The sequence below is a fragment of the Podarcis gaigeae genome (assembly GCF_964106915.1).
Source record: "Podarcis gaigeae genome assembly, chromosome: 9".
In the NCBI taxonomy this organism is placed as follows: Eukaryota; Metazoa; Chordata; class Lepidosauria; order Squamata; family Lacertidae; genus Podarcis; species Podarcis gaigeae.
This window is the reverse complement of record NC_139685.1, coordinates 50,270,190-50,285,497: the sequence shown is the minus strand read 5'-3', so window position 1 is coordinate 50,285,497 and position 15,308 is coordinate 50,270,190. Positions and strand designations below refer to the sequence as shown.

The following is a 15,308-nucleotide window of genomic DNA, read 5'->3' as shown; positions in this document are numbered from 1 at the left end:
CACTGTTACATTCTCGACAAATAATTTCCAAACTTTATTTAATCATATTCATTCCCTCTAATAGTAAACTTTGTGTTGATCAGAAGCGGAGCTGAAGTCAAACTGGGACAGAGACAAGGCAGAGAGGGCTCTGTATACCTTGGAGCTTTGCCAGGTATGCATTTCCTTTCTGGTTCTGGGTGTTTTGTTTTTTGTTTTTCTTAGAAAAGCAAAAACAACAACCAAGTCCTCCTACAGGAAAAGAATGACGTAAGGAACAGTTAAGAAGTCTGAGAGTGACAAAAACAATCACCTCCATCAACAAAGACAGGAGGCGGGTGGGTAGACATAAGATGAAATAGGAAATATACAAGCCCTCAGTGGGTTAAATGACCATTAGTTCCAAGGGATGCCACTCGCTTGGGAGAGAATTAGGGTTGAGGCCTGCACACCGGCTGGAGCCTATTTGCTGACCCACTCTTCTCCATTCTTCAAGATCAATCCCAATATGGGTGTGCCCTCTTTGCAACATAAATGGTCCTTTGGGAGCGATTAATAAGAAGGCGAGGATAGAGGATAAAGCACTTTCTCCAACCCAAATGCATTGGTTCAATAGAACAATTTACACTCTAGGGGGAAGATTCTCAAATGGGGAACAGAAGAAAAACTGGGAATTCACTCTCAGCACTCTCCCATACAGCACCAGCAGGGAGACATAAAACTACTCTGCCCAACACTGTATCACTCAGGAATGCTGCATGAGGAACCTCACTACTAACTCTATTACCACATGATTTAGCCAGCAGGCAAGCATAACATTTTCTTCTTTCCCACCCTCACAAAATCTCCTACCTCCAATCCTGTCATACCACACCTAGCTCTGGAATGGACTATGGCAAAATACTTGTGTGTGTACTCACTTATAATTCTCTCTCTCTCTCTCTCTCTCTCTCTCTCACACACACACACACACACACACAGCAGGATGGAAACTTAAGTGGCTGTTACTGTCATAAACTGTCCATGCCATAAACTGTCCATACCTGAAAGAACAAAGTCATTCACTGATTGAATGTCAATCTAATACAAGATTAGCATTGCAATGCTTGATCTCTTAAAAAAGAACACTTGAATTCTTTGCGAAAGCCAAGTAACTGCTTTGTGACAGACAAGGCCTGCTTTGTCAGTACAAGCTTCCTTCTGCTTCCCACATCATTGATTTTCTATATGATCCAGGTATATACCAGGATGGCGGTACTTGTGTTTTCTAGAGCCAATATATTTGCAAGCCATTTCCACTTAAGACAGTAAACCTCTCTCCGAGGTTATATTGCTTTCTGTCATACTGGTCTCTCTAACCAGCTCTAACCAGATATTATACAGAGAGCATTAATATTTAGCACCTCTATAGAACATTCAGGAGTTCAGTGCAAATGTACGGTTTATTTTCTCAGTTATCCTTACAAAAGCCTTACAAACCTGTTTTATCAAGACTGGAGAACCTCCAGACCAAACTACACCCAACAGGAATCCTAATTTGGCCCATAAGGCAAATCCTCACAAGCCAAACCCAATCACCCTACACCTGATGTCATCTATGACAGCCATTGTGTGGCAGGTTGCAATGAAATGAACACTGTGGAAATAATCACATAATTAATTGTCTTAAATTTGAAAATTACATAAAATAGAAGACAATTAAACTTTGTCTTTGGCAGAAATCAAATTGCGGGAGAACGGAAACAGCACTGATTGTGACAGAGACAGATTGGAACAGAAATCCCTAGTTACCACTGACTTCTAGGACTATATACTGCAGCTAAATTCTTTAGCACTGTTATGATGGAGAGGAGAGGTGCAACTATGCCAAAGGAGAAGGGGATCTAGACTGAGCTGGCCACTTCTGATTCTTCCTCTCTGCGCCCACAACTCCATTGTTTCTCTCTTCTTTCCCCATCATCATAGCTACTGCCACTTCACCAATTTAAACTTGCTCCAGTGTATCATCATCATCATAATACTTCTTCCTGCTAGAAACTTGAGATACATCAGCACTGCCATAGGGGATTTAGCTGCAGTCCCACCCTCAACCAGGTAGCATAATGGTACGAGTCACATAAGCATTGGTAAAGTGAGTCATGAAATTAGTCGTCTAGGGCTTGCCGATCAGAAGGTCAGCGAATCCCCGTGACGGGGTGAGCTCCCGTTGCTCGGTCCCTGCTCCTGCCAACCTAGCAGTTCAAAAGCACGTAAAAGTGCAAGTAGATAAATAGGTACTGCTCCAGCAGGAAGGTAAACGGCGTTTCCATGTGCTGCTCTGGTTCGCCAGAAGCAGCTTAGTCATGCAGGCCACATGACCCAGAAGCTGTCTGCATACAAACGCTGGCTCTCTCAGCCAGTAAAGCGAGATGAGCACTGCAACCCCAGAGTCATCTGCAACTGGACTTAACTGTCAGGGGTCCTTTACCTTTTTAAAAGCAGCTTAGAACTAAGAGTTATAACAAACTAACACTCAATCCCTTCCATCACCCACACAAGGCAAAACCTTCGCAATAACCATTTAGCTAAAACTTTGGCCACAATGCTTAAATCACAAGACAATCAAAAACGGTCAGCAACATATATATTGGGATCACCAGGTCAAGGGATAATAAAAAATCGCACAGGTACATAGAGGACTGTAAAGACATTAACGGCACTTGCTGCTATGGCAAATCAACTTTTATGTTTTAATCTGGACCAGAGTGTGCGGATGTATTTTGATCAATTTGTTCATATCAAAAGTTTCCTATTCAACTCTATTCCTACCAAGCAAATGCTGGTCTGATATTTGAGCAGGTCACCCACAAACATACCACAGGCAGCAGGAGCTCCAGGTTTTTCCAGTGATGCACAAATTGTATAAAGCCCAAAGAGACCAATGGCCACACAAATTCTCTACCACATATATTTAAATCCATACTATAAGGCATATAGTCCAACTATTTAACCCCTTTTTTTCAACAGATATTGTGCTGGCTTCACGGTTGTCTTTTATCTCAAGGCTTAGTCCAAGAGTAGTACTCCACATCAAGCTGCTCTTGAAAAGAAAGGGGGATTGCAGGCCTTAAGTACCAACAAATGATAAGGATAGAAGTTGGAAGGTGTGAGAGACAGGAAGACACCAGGACAGAAATGGAAGATATGTACTGCACACCTAAGGGCCATAAAGCAAGTTGCTTACGTTCTCTCTCTGGGAGCAGAGAGGAAAGTTCTTGGACTAAATTAAGGACTAAAAAGAAAAGGGAACAACATTCCTTGATTGTTTAAGAGAAGTGTGTTACTTTGTATCTTGTAACAGTTGTTTGGAACTATTTTAGGAATGTTTCCAGTAAAGCTGAAATTCATTCTTGTGGTGGAGAGCTTATTCATTTCTATTCTGCACAAGGTCCAGATCATGGATTCTGCTGCAACATCATACTAGCCATGATGACTATGATTTGCTTCCACAGTCAGAGGCAGTAATGTTGCTGGAAACCGCTGGGGAGGGTGGGGGTGGAGGAATGTTCTTGTGCTCAGGTCCTGTTTGCAGGTTTCCTACGGGCATCTAGTTGGCCACTGTGAGAACCAGATGCTGCACAAGATGTTCCTTTGATCTGAACCAGCGGACTCTTCTGATTGCCCTGAAGAACTTATGTTTGCAATCCTAAAAAGCATTTACTTGCAAGTTCCATTCAATCAATAGGATTCACCTTATGGCTAAACTGCTAGTTATAAACTCTTGCTCCAACCATCTTGAATTACAATCTTGAGAGCAACCACCACTAAAATGGTCCCAAGGAAACATGCATAGGAGTAGGGTGCATGGCATGCCTAATTTTCTCAGATGTGTACCTGCTTGAAGAGGCTTGCATTTTCTGGAAACTCATATGAACAGCTGTTAGGGATGGTACAATCTGATGCACTTTTGCAGCTGTGTTCAAGTCTATTAAAATTTAATTTTCATGGCCTTTGAAGCTTGGAGGCTTGAAAGGGAGGCAAAGGGAAACACACAAAACAAAGACTGGGAAAGGACAACATGAGATGTTTCATGCAAATAAAACCTCTGTGCACTGCAAACAGGCAATTATTTGCCTGGACTTTCATCAGATACCTTTGCTAGAGAGGTAGCTCCCTTCTCTGCTACAGATGGAGAGGGAGCAGATAATAGACAAGAAGTTCCAGACAGCATTTCCTCCCCTTTCTGTTACCTCTCTCCTTGCATATACCTCAGGCAGAATGTAACAGACATTTCTCTCTTGTACCATGAACAAAGGCAGTACGATTACCAAAGGATTTGCCTGCTTTACACCAAAGGTGAATCCGTATAAGGCTTTTGATTCTAACATTTGTAGAGTTATAACGCATAGGCACAATTACAAGCTAGATACCTAACTTGTAGACATGTGGCAGAATTCTGCGATTCACCCTACACATGTTTCTGGGCTCCCAACTCTCCTCAGCCCCAGTGAACATCGATTATGGGAACTGTAGTTCAAAACATGTGCAGAGCAGCACATTTGCTACCTTTGAGCTATAGCATTCCATGGCTTGTGCCACCAAGCTTGATGTGTTTCAGAGTACAGAGATGCACCAAGCCACATTTTTCTTTGGCATGAGTCCAGGGACAGCTTTTACTCAAACTTCAGGAGTACAGACCTTAAATGTTTTAAGACACACAAAAATGCTTTTCTTGAGTCAAGATTGTCCAAGGGACCTTGTGTTTCCTCCTTTGCATGCAGCAGGTGGATTAGCTCACCTGTACAAATCTGGAGATCTACCCTATCAGCACATTTCTTCAACACTGTTTAGAAAAAATCTATAAACCCCATAATAATAATAATAATAATAATAATAATAATAATAATAAATACCTGTGGTATACATAAAATATAGACACTCCCATCCTCAGAATATATATTGCAATCTGGACTGCAGAAGTAGATCTGCAGGAAAGGTGAATTGTTGAAAAGTAATGTACCACAACTCCTGCCAACCTAGCAGTTCAAAAGCACGTCAAAGTGCAAGTAGATAAATAGGTACCGCTCCAGCAGGAAGGTAAACAGCGTTTCTGTGCGCTGCTCTGGTTCACCAGAAGCAGCTTAGTCATGCTGCCCACATGACCCGGAAGCTGTACGCCGGCTCCCTTGGCCAATAAAGCGAGAAGAGCGCTGTAACCCCAGAGTCGGTCACGACTGGACCTAATGGTCAGGGGTCCCTTTACCTTTACTAATGTAGCACAACAGAAGTTGGGACACTCATTTTCCAATCCCACAACCACCAGCAGCAGCTTGAGGCAAATACTGCAGGTAAAATGAAAAAATAAAATAAAAATACTTTGCTTTCTTTATGTGCACAGGAAATAGAAGATGCTGTTTGTGTGCAGTGTCGAGGCAAAAGATGCTCTTTTTGTCCCCAGGTTCGTTGCTTTTCAGGCTCAAGTGCACCTCTGCAGCTGATGACCAGAAAAGCAAAGCCTAGACTATTTGCTCATCTTAAGACCCATATCATATAATTGGCATATGCTGTCTATATGTTAAAGGCCACTGAGAACACAAAGCACATTTCAGAAGTATATTTATGGAGATATTAAGTCTGCAAATGAAGCATCTTGTCACAGCTGTGGGTAGATTCATCTCTTGAGGACAGCACAAGTCTTTCAGATTCCTTCCAGGTGTGTTTGGTTTTTTCCAGCCAAATTGCATCTCAGTTGTTCCACAGTGGTCATGATACTTAACTACCCACCTTTTCCGGCTGGCCCTAAATAGGTTCAGAATCTAAGGTGTTACAGTATTATTATGCATACAGTCTCTCCAAATGTCCTAAGCACATACCATATTTAAAGTAGTGCGTATCCTTTCAGAGTCAAATAACTTCAATTAGCAATACACAGGCTCAATCCTGCATCTGCATGTAGCCTTATTCATTCTGCCTGTGGGCCTAACACTGGTGTCCATTTCAAAAGAAACCTCTTTACATCCTAGTTTAATAGAAGTTTCTTTTTTTAAAAAAAGAGAGAGAGAGCTACAAGTTAGAGTTGAGGGTACAATATTTTCTAAAAAGGCAGAATGGCATTCAATGACTTCTACCATTTTTTTTTAAAAAGTGAGAAAAGACACTGAAGTCATGTAAACACAGTTTATTCTCCACAGTACAAGGCCTGCTTTTGAAACATGAACATCATGTGGTGGTCCTCCACATACAAAACAGTTGGAAGTCTCACGCTAGGCGAATTAGACCTATCAAACAGGATCTCCAAACATTCAGGTATGAAGTCTCTCCATATGATTAAGAGATGCTTACAAACATTAGCACTGTCATGCACAAGTACTGTTAAGAGCCACAACAAAACCCTTAGAACTTTCTCTCAAAAGGGCTGAGTCCAAAGTTATGTCTCTTATCAAGAAAGCTGCAGTAAATCCTGTCTTTCCACATGGCTGAAAACCAGCCCAGAGAGTTGGGCTATCAAAGTCAACTATTGTAAAACATTTGACAGTCAGTCCCCATTATGGTGCAAACATCCATTGCCTCCTTCATATACTTCCATACTTTGAGATCTCCTAACAAATGCTGTTTGTGACATTATTCATATTTAGACTTTAAAGCACATGAGTTTCAGGTTTCTAACAAGTCTGTGCAAAACACATACTATTCTTGTTTTCAATGTAACCAGATTCAAATCTTCATTTTTAGTATGTGCTTCCCCCCGCCACCCTGAAAGAACTTTTACAGGCATTCCAACAACAGAGCTTCAAGCTGCAGCTTTGTTTACAGGTATTTAAAAATGCAGTTATAGCACTTATACTTGAGTAATAGTTGCAGCCAACAGATACTTCTCTTAGCTTTTAGAGAGACTGTAGCCCTTGAAATTCCAGGGTTTTAAACAATGATAACCTCCATCTCATGTTTTATTAGGCATAGTTGCTCTCAAATTAGCTTCCTCATCATTACTTACCAATGCTATTAAGCTGCTGCAATGACTGCTACTTTCATCCCACCGTGGCTTGCAGTTGTTTTATCCAAATATTAAAGAGCAGAGTTGAAAACTTGCATAATTCCTTTGCAGAATGGACAAGGTTCCACTTCTAATTCAATTTAACCAAAGCAACAGACCAGAAGAATGTACTGCTGTTGTTTGACATTCATTTAGCACCAGCGTGCTAGGTGCTGCATAAACATAAGTAGCAAGTCACTTTCCAAGAGAACTGTTGAAGAACAATAATGTGATTCTACAATGGTTCAGAAAAGGGTTACAGACGGAAAATGCCTAGCAGATGAAGAGTGGAAGATACTTCTAGACATAGGAATGCGAGATAGCAGGCACTTGAACAGGAGGAACTAGGAGGAGGACTAAGAAGGTAAACAGGAGAGTTGGAGCCAGCTGCTCCCTGCGACTCTGCACAGTGGTTCTCTCTATTTCTGTGGTACAGCTCCCAACAACTTGGCAGATGTTTCCACCCAAAAGTGATACTGCCCCTCACCCCATCCAAAACTGAACCAGTTTTCTGGAGACTACAGGTGGATAATTACAGGTGGGAAACCATTAATAGCCCAATCTGAGCAACTCACATGAAACCACTGGAATCAACCACATAAGAGATTTCTAAGTGTAAGGCTGAGGCTGGATATGACATAGAACCAATATAAACAATTACTGAGAATAGTATAAAATGGGAGAGATGGGGGAAGAGTTTGATTTACCTTTATATTCCATCCCCCTCAGTCTACTGAACTACCTCCTATCAGTGTCTTAAAATACTAACTATGGTAATATACCCTTTTGCCTCCATTTTAACAGTGGATGCTAGAATTCCCCTTGGCCTTTCCTATTCAAGTGAAGTGTTTTTTTTTTAATAGCACTAAATTAGGATCCCTCAAGAAGCCTGAAAATGCAAAGGTAACAGGCTTTTAACACCATTAGTAACTTCCAATGCAGCATGTGAACACTGGAAAATTACCACATTTGTTTATACCAGCCTTTGCCAAACAGATGTTTTGGATGACAACTCCCATCAACTCCAGGTAGCATGACCAATAGTCAGGAGTGGTGGGAATTGTAGTCCAAAGTGACCCAGTTGGTATGAAAAGTTGGACCACCCTGAGTTAATGATTACCCACAGAAGGGAACCTCTTACCACAGAAACTCAGTGACAGCAATACCAGCCAACATGGTGCTCTCCAATGCTGCTGGCACACATCTCCCATCATCTCTCAACACTGGCCATGCTGGCTGGAGCTGATGGCAGCTATAATAGAAAACATCTGGAGAGTACCATGTTTGCAACCATTGGCTTATACCACCTTTGTAAACCAGCCATCAGTAACACTACCTGCAGTAAGGAGGATACTACTTTTCCTGGATTTCTGATCAGGTGTTGATACAAAGTAAAGTTCTCTTTCATCAGAGTGACATTTTAGACATTCGATACATACCATGCTAAGGTGCCACTTGGTGAATAATGACTTGCATTCACCCACTGTTAAAACAGCTTTTATGAAAAACAAAAAAAATTCCTTCCAGTAGCACCTTAAAGACCAACTAAGTCAGTTCTTGGTATGAGCTTTCGTGTGCATGCACACTTCTTCAGATACACTCATGCACACAAGTGTGCATGCACACGAAAGCTCATACCAAGAACTGACTTAGTTGGTCTTTAAGGTGCTACTGGAAGGAATTTTTTTTGTTTTGACTATGGCAGACCAACACGGCTACCTATCTGTAGCTTTTATGAAATTATGAGTGCTGGGCCTCAAATCAAGAATGCATTTCTTTGTGGCGTTATTTACACAGCCACCTATTTCACAGAAACAGTTTAACTGAATAAGTGTAGCTGGACAGCCGCTGGAACTTTTTTAAAAAATCAATGAAACCTTCAGTTTTCATAAAATACTCTTGAGAAACTAACCCCTAAAAAAACCCCTATTAGGTCAGTCTTGCTTATTTAACAGACAGCATACTAAATTAACTCTAATTAGATGAGCTTGGCAAGTTCATGAGCAGCATTTATTCTTTTCACACATTCCCAAGGCATTGCTTCTCGTGTCTTATCTCCCCCTGCAGGTTTCTCGTTCCTATATTCCCAAAGGAATGATTTCAGGTTTTAGACACAAGGAAAGGCTTCACACATGGGGAAATGTTAAACTCTCATGTCAGCCCTTCAACCTCCTTCAAAATCCTAGTTCAAGTATTGTTTCCCAGGTACCTGAAAAGACCTGGAAGGTATCATAGTAAAGGACTAAAAAAAAAGAAAAAGGGAGCTCAATCTTTTTTTATGCTCAAAACAAAAAAAATTCCTTCCAGTAGCACCTTAAAGACCAACTAAGTCAGTTCTTGGTATGAGCTTTCGTGTGCATGCACACTTCTTCACTTCTTCTTATGCTAACCAATATAGGATTTCCCATGTTGCATAAAGCCTAATCTTTTTAGAGGCATCAAGTTATAGTTGGAAGTAATTTATGGCATCACCAAGATGAAACTAAATTGATTAAATCCCTCAATAACCACAGCCTCACACATTTTGTTTCGTTTTTGATACGCTTGTTTCTAGACTTCCCCAAAAGTTCCAAGTCAGAAGTAGTTCACAACACCAGCAAGAAAACCTGTGTCTTTAAATCAGGGCCTCTTGTCAATACAACCATGGAATCAGTTTCCTTTTTGTTATATGAAAAAGAAAAAACCTCTTCCACTTTATTCCCCTCCTCCTGCCCCTTCTAAAGCCTCTGTTTCCAATTACTATGCAATCTTTGGAAGATGCCAACCTGGAATGTGTTTCCAAGTGTATCTTGTCTGGCAGCATCTGCTATAAATGGGTATTTTCCATACAGGCCATTGGAACAATTCATGCAGGGAGACAATACCATGTGAGAGATAGGTTTTACCTGTTTTTATGGCGGGCTGTGTTTTTATCTGATCAGGAGATATGAAGGAAGCAGATACAGAGTGGGTGTTTTTTTGTTTGATTTACCTTTTAAATGCTTCAGCTGGGTTTCTCTCGCACTCCCCGGGCTGCAAGAGACTTTGAACAGCAGGATCTCTCAGTTTGTCCTCGAATCCCTGAATCAGTCCACTGCGACAGATTTGGGCCACTAACCCTCTGATAAAGCCTCCCACACAGAGAGTGTCCGAGGCCTGAGCCCTGCAGAAGTGGAAAGCCAGGGCTTGGTGATGTAAACCCCTTTGCAGACTGGCAGGTGAGCTGGGCCACAGTAATTCAGTACAGAGGGCTGTCTTGCCACTACCCGGCCCTCCTACCAGCAACACACCCCAGGCAGCTCCCTTGCCAGGGACGACGCAAGTATTAGTCCCAGAGTTCAGCACAACGGATGGTTTGTTGGCAGTGCTGTTGCTGCAGCTCGTCTTTTCCTGCAGGCAGTGCTGAAGCTTGTGAAAAACCCACTCTCTACAATAAAACTGTTTCCCCTGCAGCAAGCTGGTCTGAGCCATTTTACAGACTTTCTTCTCTGGGACAGGTCAGAAACGGCTGCACATCTTTAAAAGTTGCACTCAAGGCAGGTCCTTAAATCCAAGTTGACAAGTGCGCAGCATGGAGCTTGGTCACTGGGCAATGCAATCCGCGAAGCTTTCATCCCCTCACATAATGGTCAGTAGCATCTTTGCAAAGCCGAAGAGGTATCTTTCCTTCCAAATGCTTTCCTGATTAGCACATGGTGTATTGCCGATCATCCGATTTAGAAATAAAGCTACGTTTGATACCAAGGCTCAGAAATACTTCTCATATGGCTTAAAAGGTCATGCAATGCCATGGCTACAGCTGCAGCTTATAGTGCTGCATTTCCCTCTAATACAGATGATACATCTAAAAAAGCTGAGTTGCTGACATGCACGGTTCCTGCATGTTCTCTGTGCCTCTCTAGGTTTCCAGTCATTCCAAAATATGCGGCTTTTATAACCCCCTTCAAAACACCGCCCACATCAAGATGCGACTCTTGTCAAAAAAAAAGGCTTCTTTTCTGTTCCGTGAATGTTTACTGAAAATGTATGGCTCTGCCTTGTTTATCAAGAAGTGGTTCACTGGAGTCTGTGCAAGCTTCTGTGGTCCGAGGAAGCCCTTCAAATTATGACGCACCGTGTCTCCAGTGAGATGGAAACACTCAAACTTCTTGCGCAGAAGGAGACATTCAGCAAGTGCTTTCTTTGCAGTCTCATGGTCTACTCTCACACTCCAGGTGCCTCAACTGCAGATGTCAAAACACTCCCATTTCTGCCCCAGACCTGAAATTAAGCACCACAAACACTTGTTAGCTGACATGCACCAGGGTATTCCACTCTTAAGCAAATCAACTGAAGCCAGTGGCTTATTAGGGCACAAACATAAGAAAGAATTCACTTTATGCACACTACATCCTCCTTTTTTTTAGTATCGGAGGAGCACAAAAAGCACAAAAACCCCAACAAAGCCCTACTAGCACTGCCTAGATTCACATTTGTGCCCTTTTTGTGCAAGATATGTGACCTTGAAGCCACAAAAGAGTCCCCTATCCCATTCTGAAAACTGATATTCATCCAAGGACTCTCCTATCATCTTCTTCCTCCCCCCCCCAAAAAAAACCACTTGGTCATCTGAACCTGCTTGTACCTGCTTCCTATTATGCCTACTGGTCCTGCCGCCCTCCAGCTTTTTCACAGCCGCCTTTGTTCAGGGCTCTGGAGCACCAGGAAGGAGCAAGACAGGAGCCACATTTCCACTTACCGTCTTCTCTCTCTCCCCGCCCCCCTCCACCTCAAAAGTCCCCCGGCATTGTTGCTGGGCAGCGTGCTGCCGCTGTCATCGGCTCGGCTCCCCGCGGTTGGATCCAGCAGCCAGCGACGCGCTCGTTGCATTTGTCCTCGGCTTTGTCTCTCCCCCGACCCCCCCCCCGGGCGTCCCGCACGGCTGGGCTTCCCGTTTCAGCCGATAGCCGAAAGAGAGGAGAAGATTCAGCAGGATGCAACGATCCCTTTCCTAGGGAAGCCTCCCCGGTTGCAGAGCCTTGAAGTCTTTAAGCTTAGGGGGAAAGAATGGGAAACAAGGAAAAGCGGACTCACTCGAGTCAGCGAGCGCTTGGCCCGCCTGCTCGCTTCCCAGATCCTCCGCTCCGGAGAGACACACGCCCTCCCTCCCTCCCTCCTCCGCCCACCCCACCGCAACGGAGGGGACACGCACGCAGCAGCGCCCCACGGCACAAAGATCCCCGCCCGCCACTCCGATCGCTTCAGCCCCCACCCTCCATCGCTGCACGGGAGTTGCATGCTCCGGGAGGAGGGCGTCCCGCCGCGGCCTCGCTGCTCTCCGCCCGCCGGTCAGGCTCCCAACTCGGATCGCACGCCTCCCTCTCCCCACCCCCACTCCCACGTTCGCGGGGTTCAGATTTCAAACACTCGCAGACCCAAAGAGAGAGAGTTCGGGCAATCCCCGCCCGGGTTTCCGACGACGCTGCGCGCTGGCCCCTTCTTCACCTTTGCCACTCATACAGCCTTCCACGAATCGGGAGGGGAAAGTTGGGGAGGGGGCAGGCAGGCAGACGTGCGCGCGCCCCGACCAAAACAAACAGAAACCCCGAGAGAGAGAGAGAGAGAGAGAGAGAGAGCGCGCTCCCACGTTCCCAAAGCCGCACCAGCGCCTCGCACAAGTTCGGGGCGCTTGGCGATCGCGATCGCAAGAAGGCAAGCAAGGATTTGTGGCGGATTGAGACGGGGACACCCCCCCTCCCATTCACACACACACACACAAAACAAAGACCTTTGCACGGGGCGCGGCAAGCGTGCAGAGCAGACCCGCGCGCGAGCCCACCCGCTGCACACGGAGCTTTTTGCACAAGGCAGGCGCTCATCCACACGGGACGAGGAGGCGATTCGCCGGGCAAGGGAGCCGTGTAGACCCGGGCGCAGCCCCAGCAAAGCTGAGACAGCTGCCCGGCCGCGGAGACTGCCTAGCCCCTGGCAGAAAAGAGGGTCTTCTTCGCCGGGGTTGACACCACCCCAAGGGAGGGAGGTGGACTGCAGCCCCTTCCCCAGCCCTCCACCCACCCTCTCACTCGGCGAGAGAGAAAACCTCCCTTCCCCGGCTGCTGCTCAGTTACCTCCCTGCTTCCTCTCCTGTGGACAAGGAGGCGGCAGCTGCTGCTGCTGCTGGTTGGCTCGTTCCCCTCCCGCCGCCGCCGCCGAAGCCGCTTTCCCCAAGGCGGGCGAAAGCCCAGACAGGCGTGTCCGCGGAGCTTCCCTTCGCCTCGTCCCTCTTCACTCCCCGCAGGGCCGGCCTTCCGGCCTCGCTCTCCCTGTCCAGCGCAGCCGAAGCGCGGCCGCCGCCACCACCACAGCTGCCCCCGCCCCTTTCCCCCTCTCCCCGGCCTGATTGGGCGGCCTCGCTCCGGCTCCTCCTCGGCGCTCGCCTCCTTAGGCCCCGCCCGCCGCCGCCTGCTGGTTTGGTGCTTCGGCCGTGGGCGCGGAAGGGGCGTGGCCAGACGCCGCTCGGCATTCCCCGGAGCGGAGGGAAGGCTCGGTACGCTGCGCTCGATCCTCGCAGCTGGCCGGGGACTCTTGAGTCGCTCCTTTGTTTTCAGGAGCAACAGGCTTTGCCCTACACCTGCCTCTCGAGTAGGTTTACTGTGCTGGTTTCTATGAGGCTCATAGGAGAGCCAACTCATAGCTGTCAACGTTTCCCTTTCTTTAAGGGAAATTCGCTTATTCCGAATAGGATTCCTCGCAAGAAAAGGGAAAAGTTGACAGCTGTGAGCCAACTCCTTGTTGCCGTGGTCCCTTCATAAAATATTTGAGGGGGTCTGCCAAAGTTAATGGGCATTGTCATTCAAATACAGTAGCTTAACCCCCAACTCCCCACTATTTTATTCAAATTGGCACCTGGGATGAGGCAAGATATAGGATCTCAGCCCTGGTCACTTGCTATATTTAATAGCATTGTAAGGTTGGAAGGGATCGCGAGGGTCCAACTCGCTGAGATGTAGGAATCTTTTACCCAACATAGGACTTGAATCCACAATGCTGGATTAAGAGTTTTATGACCTACCAGCAGCAATTTAGAACCTCAAGCTCAACCTAGATGCTTTAAAAGAAACACACACCCCTAACAAAATACTGCCACTTATTCCCAGGGGGAAGCCCATCCAGTTTCACCTCCTGAGGCCAATGGTGCCAACTTGAATAAAATAGGGAGGGAGAGTAAGACCCACCCTGCATAATCGATCACAAGACACAGCACACACACTATTTGAATGGCAATGTCCACCAACCTGGGGGGACGACGGTCCCCTCAAATATTTTTTGGGAGGGTGGAGGGCAAAAAGCTTTTATTCCCAAGGAGTTGGCTTCTGTGCTCCTCATCAACCAAAACTGGGAAACTGCTGCCATCGCCTCTTCTTGCTTCTTCAATGGCAGTGGCAGCAGTGGGTGGGCCCTACGGCACTCAGGCACAGCAGTGGGATCTGTTGCCTCTGGATCCCTGCAGGATCCCTGCAGGAATCCGCAGTGGCGTAGCATGGGGGGTGCAGCGGGGGGGCCGGCCGCACCAGGTGCAACATCTAGGGGTTAGGGTTAGGGGGCGCAAATCCACGGGTTAGGCGGCGCAAATCCACGGGTTAGGGGGCGTAAATTACTTGCCTTGCCCCGGGTGCTGACAACCCATGCTACGCCACTGGGAACCCGCCACCTGAGGCAGTCACCTCAGTGTGCTGCCTTATGGTAATGTTTTTGCCCCCTTCTTACAACAGCATTCTTAGGGTGGAGCTTTTCTTCCTCTGAGAATAGAGGTCTGATTGTTAGCATGAATAAGGGCAAGGCTTTTGCATGCTTCCTCATGTTTTGCATGCTATCCTTTAACTCCCAGGAAAGTGGGTATGGAATTGCACAGGGCTGGCACAGTAATCACTCAGTGTGAGCAGGAGCAGCATTCCCTGTTTGGAGGCGAAATAGGAAGTGCCCAGCCCCTGCTGCTGCTCCTGCTGCCACCACCTGCACCCTGCCACACCTGCCACTGGCAGAGAAGCACTGCCATCACTGATTTTGGATGAGATCTGGTGTGCTTCAGGTGAGGTACTGCTTCACCACTGATGGAGGTGACAGGGCAGGCTGCTGCCTCAGCAAAAACCCCAGAGGCAGTACCCCCATGCCCCCCTGCCATTTATTCCAGTGGCAAAGCAATGCTAGCATCAACACCAATTTAAGGCAAGATCGCATCCATTTGGGGTGACATCTCACCTGAAATCAGCACCGATGGTGGCACCACTTCTCTACCAGTGGTGGATGCGTGGCAGGGCATGCTGGGGTGCCAGCTATAGGAGGCAGAAGGGGCTTCACC

General features: G+C 46.2%; 1 protein-coding gene across 10 annotated transcripts in view; it reads right to left on the bottom strand.

Annotated features, from left to right (window-relative positions):
* ANKRD50 (ankyrin repeat domain containing 50) overlaps nucleotides 1-13,347 on the bottom strand; it is a 44,196-nt gene extending 30,849 nt beyond the window's left edge. The window contains exons 1-3 of one of the 10 annotated variants that reach the window (XM_083755357.1): nucleotides 13,078-13,341; nucleotides 9,963-11,230; nucleotides 8,133-8,243 (exon numbers count right to left, since the gene is read on the bottom strand). In XM_083755357.1, the coding sequence (XP_083611483.1) occupies nucleotides 8,133-8,243; nucleotides 9,963-10,441 (590 nt within the window). In that variant the 5' untranslated portion in view covers nucleotides 10,442-11,230; nucleotides 13,078-13,341. The other 9 variants (XM_083755354.1, XM_083755356.1, XM_083755358.1 and 6 more) reach the window with 9 other exon arrangements.
* Nucleotides 13,348-15,308: the final 1,961 nt, after the last annotated feature.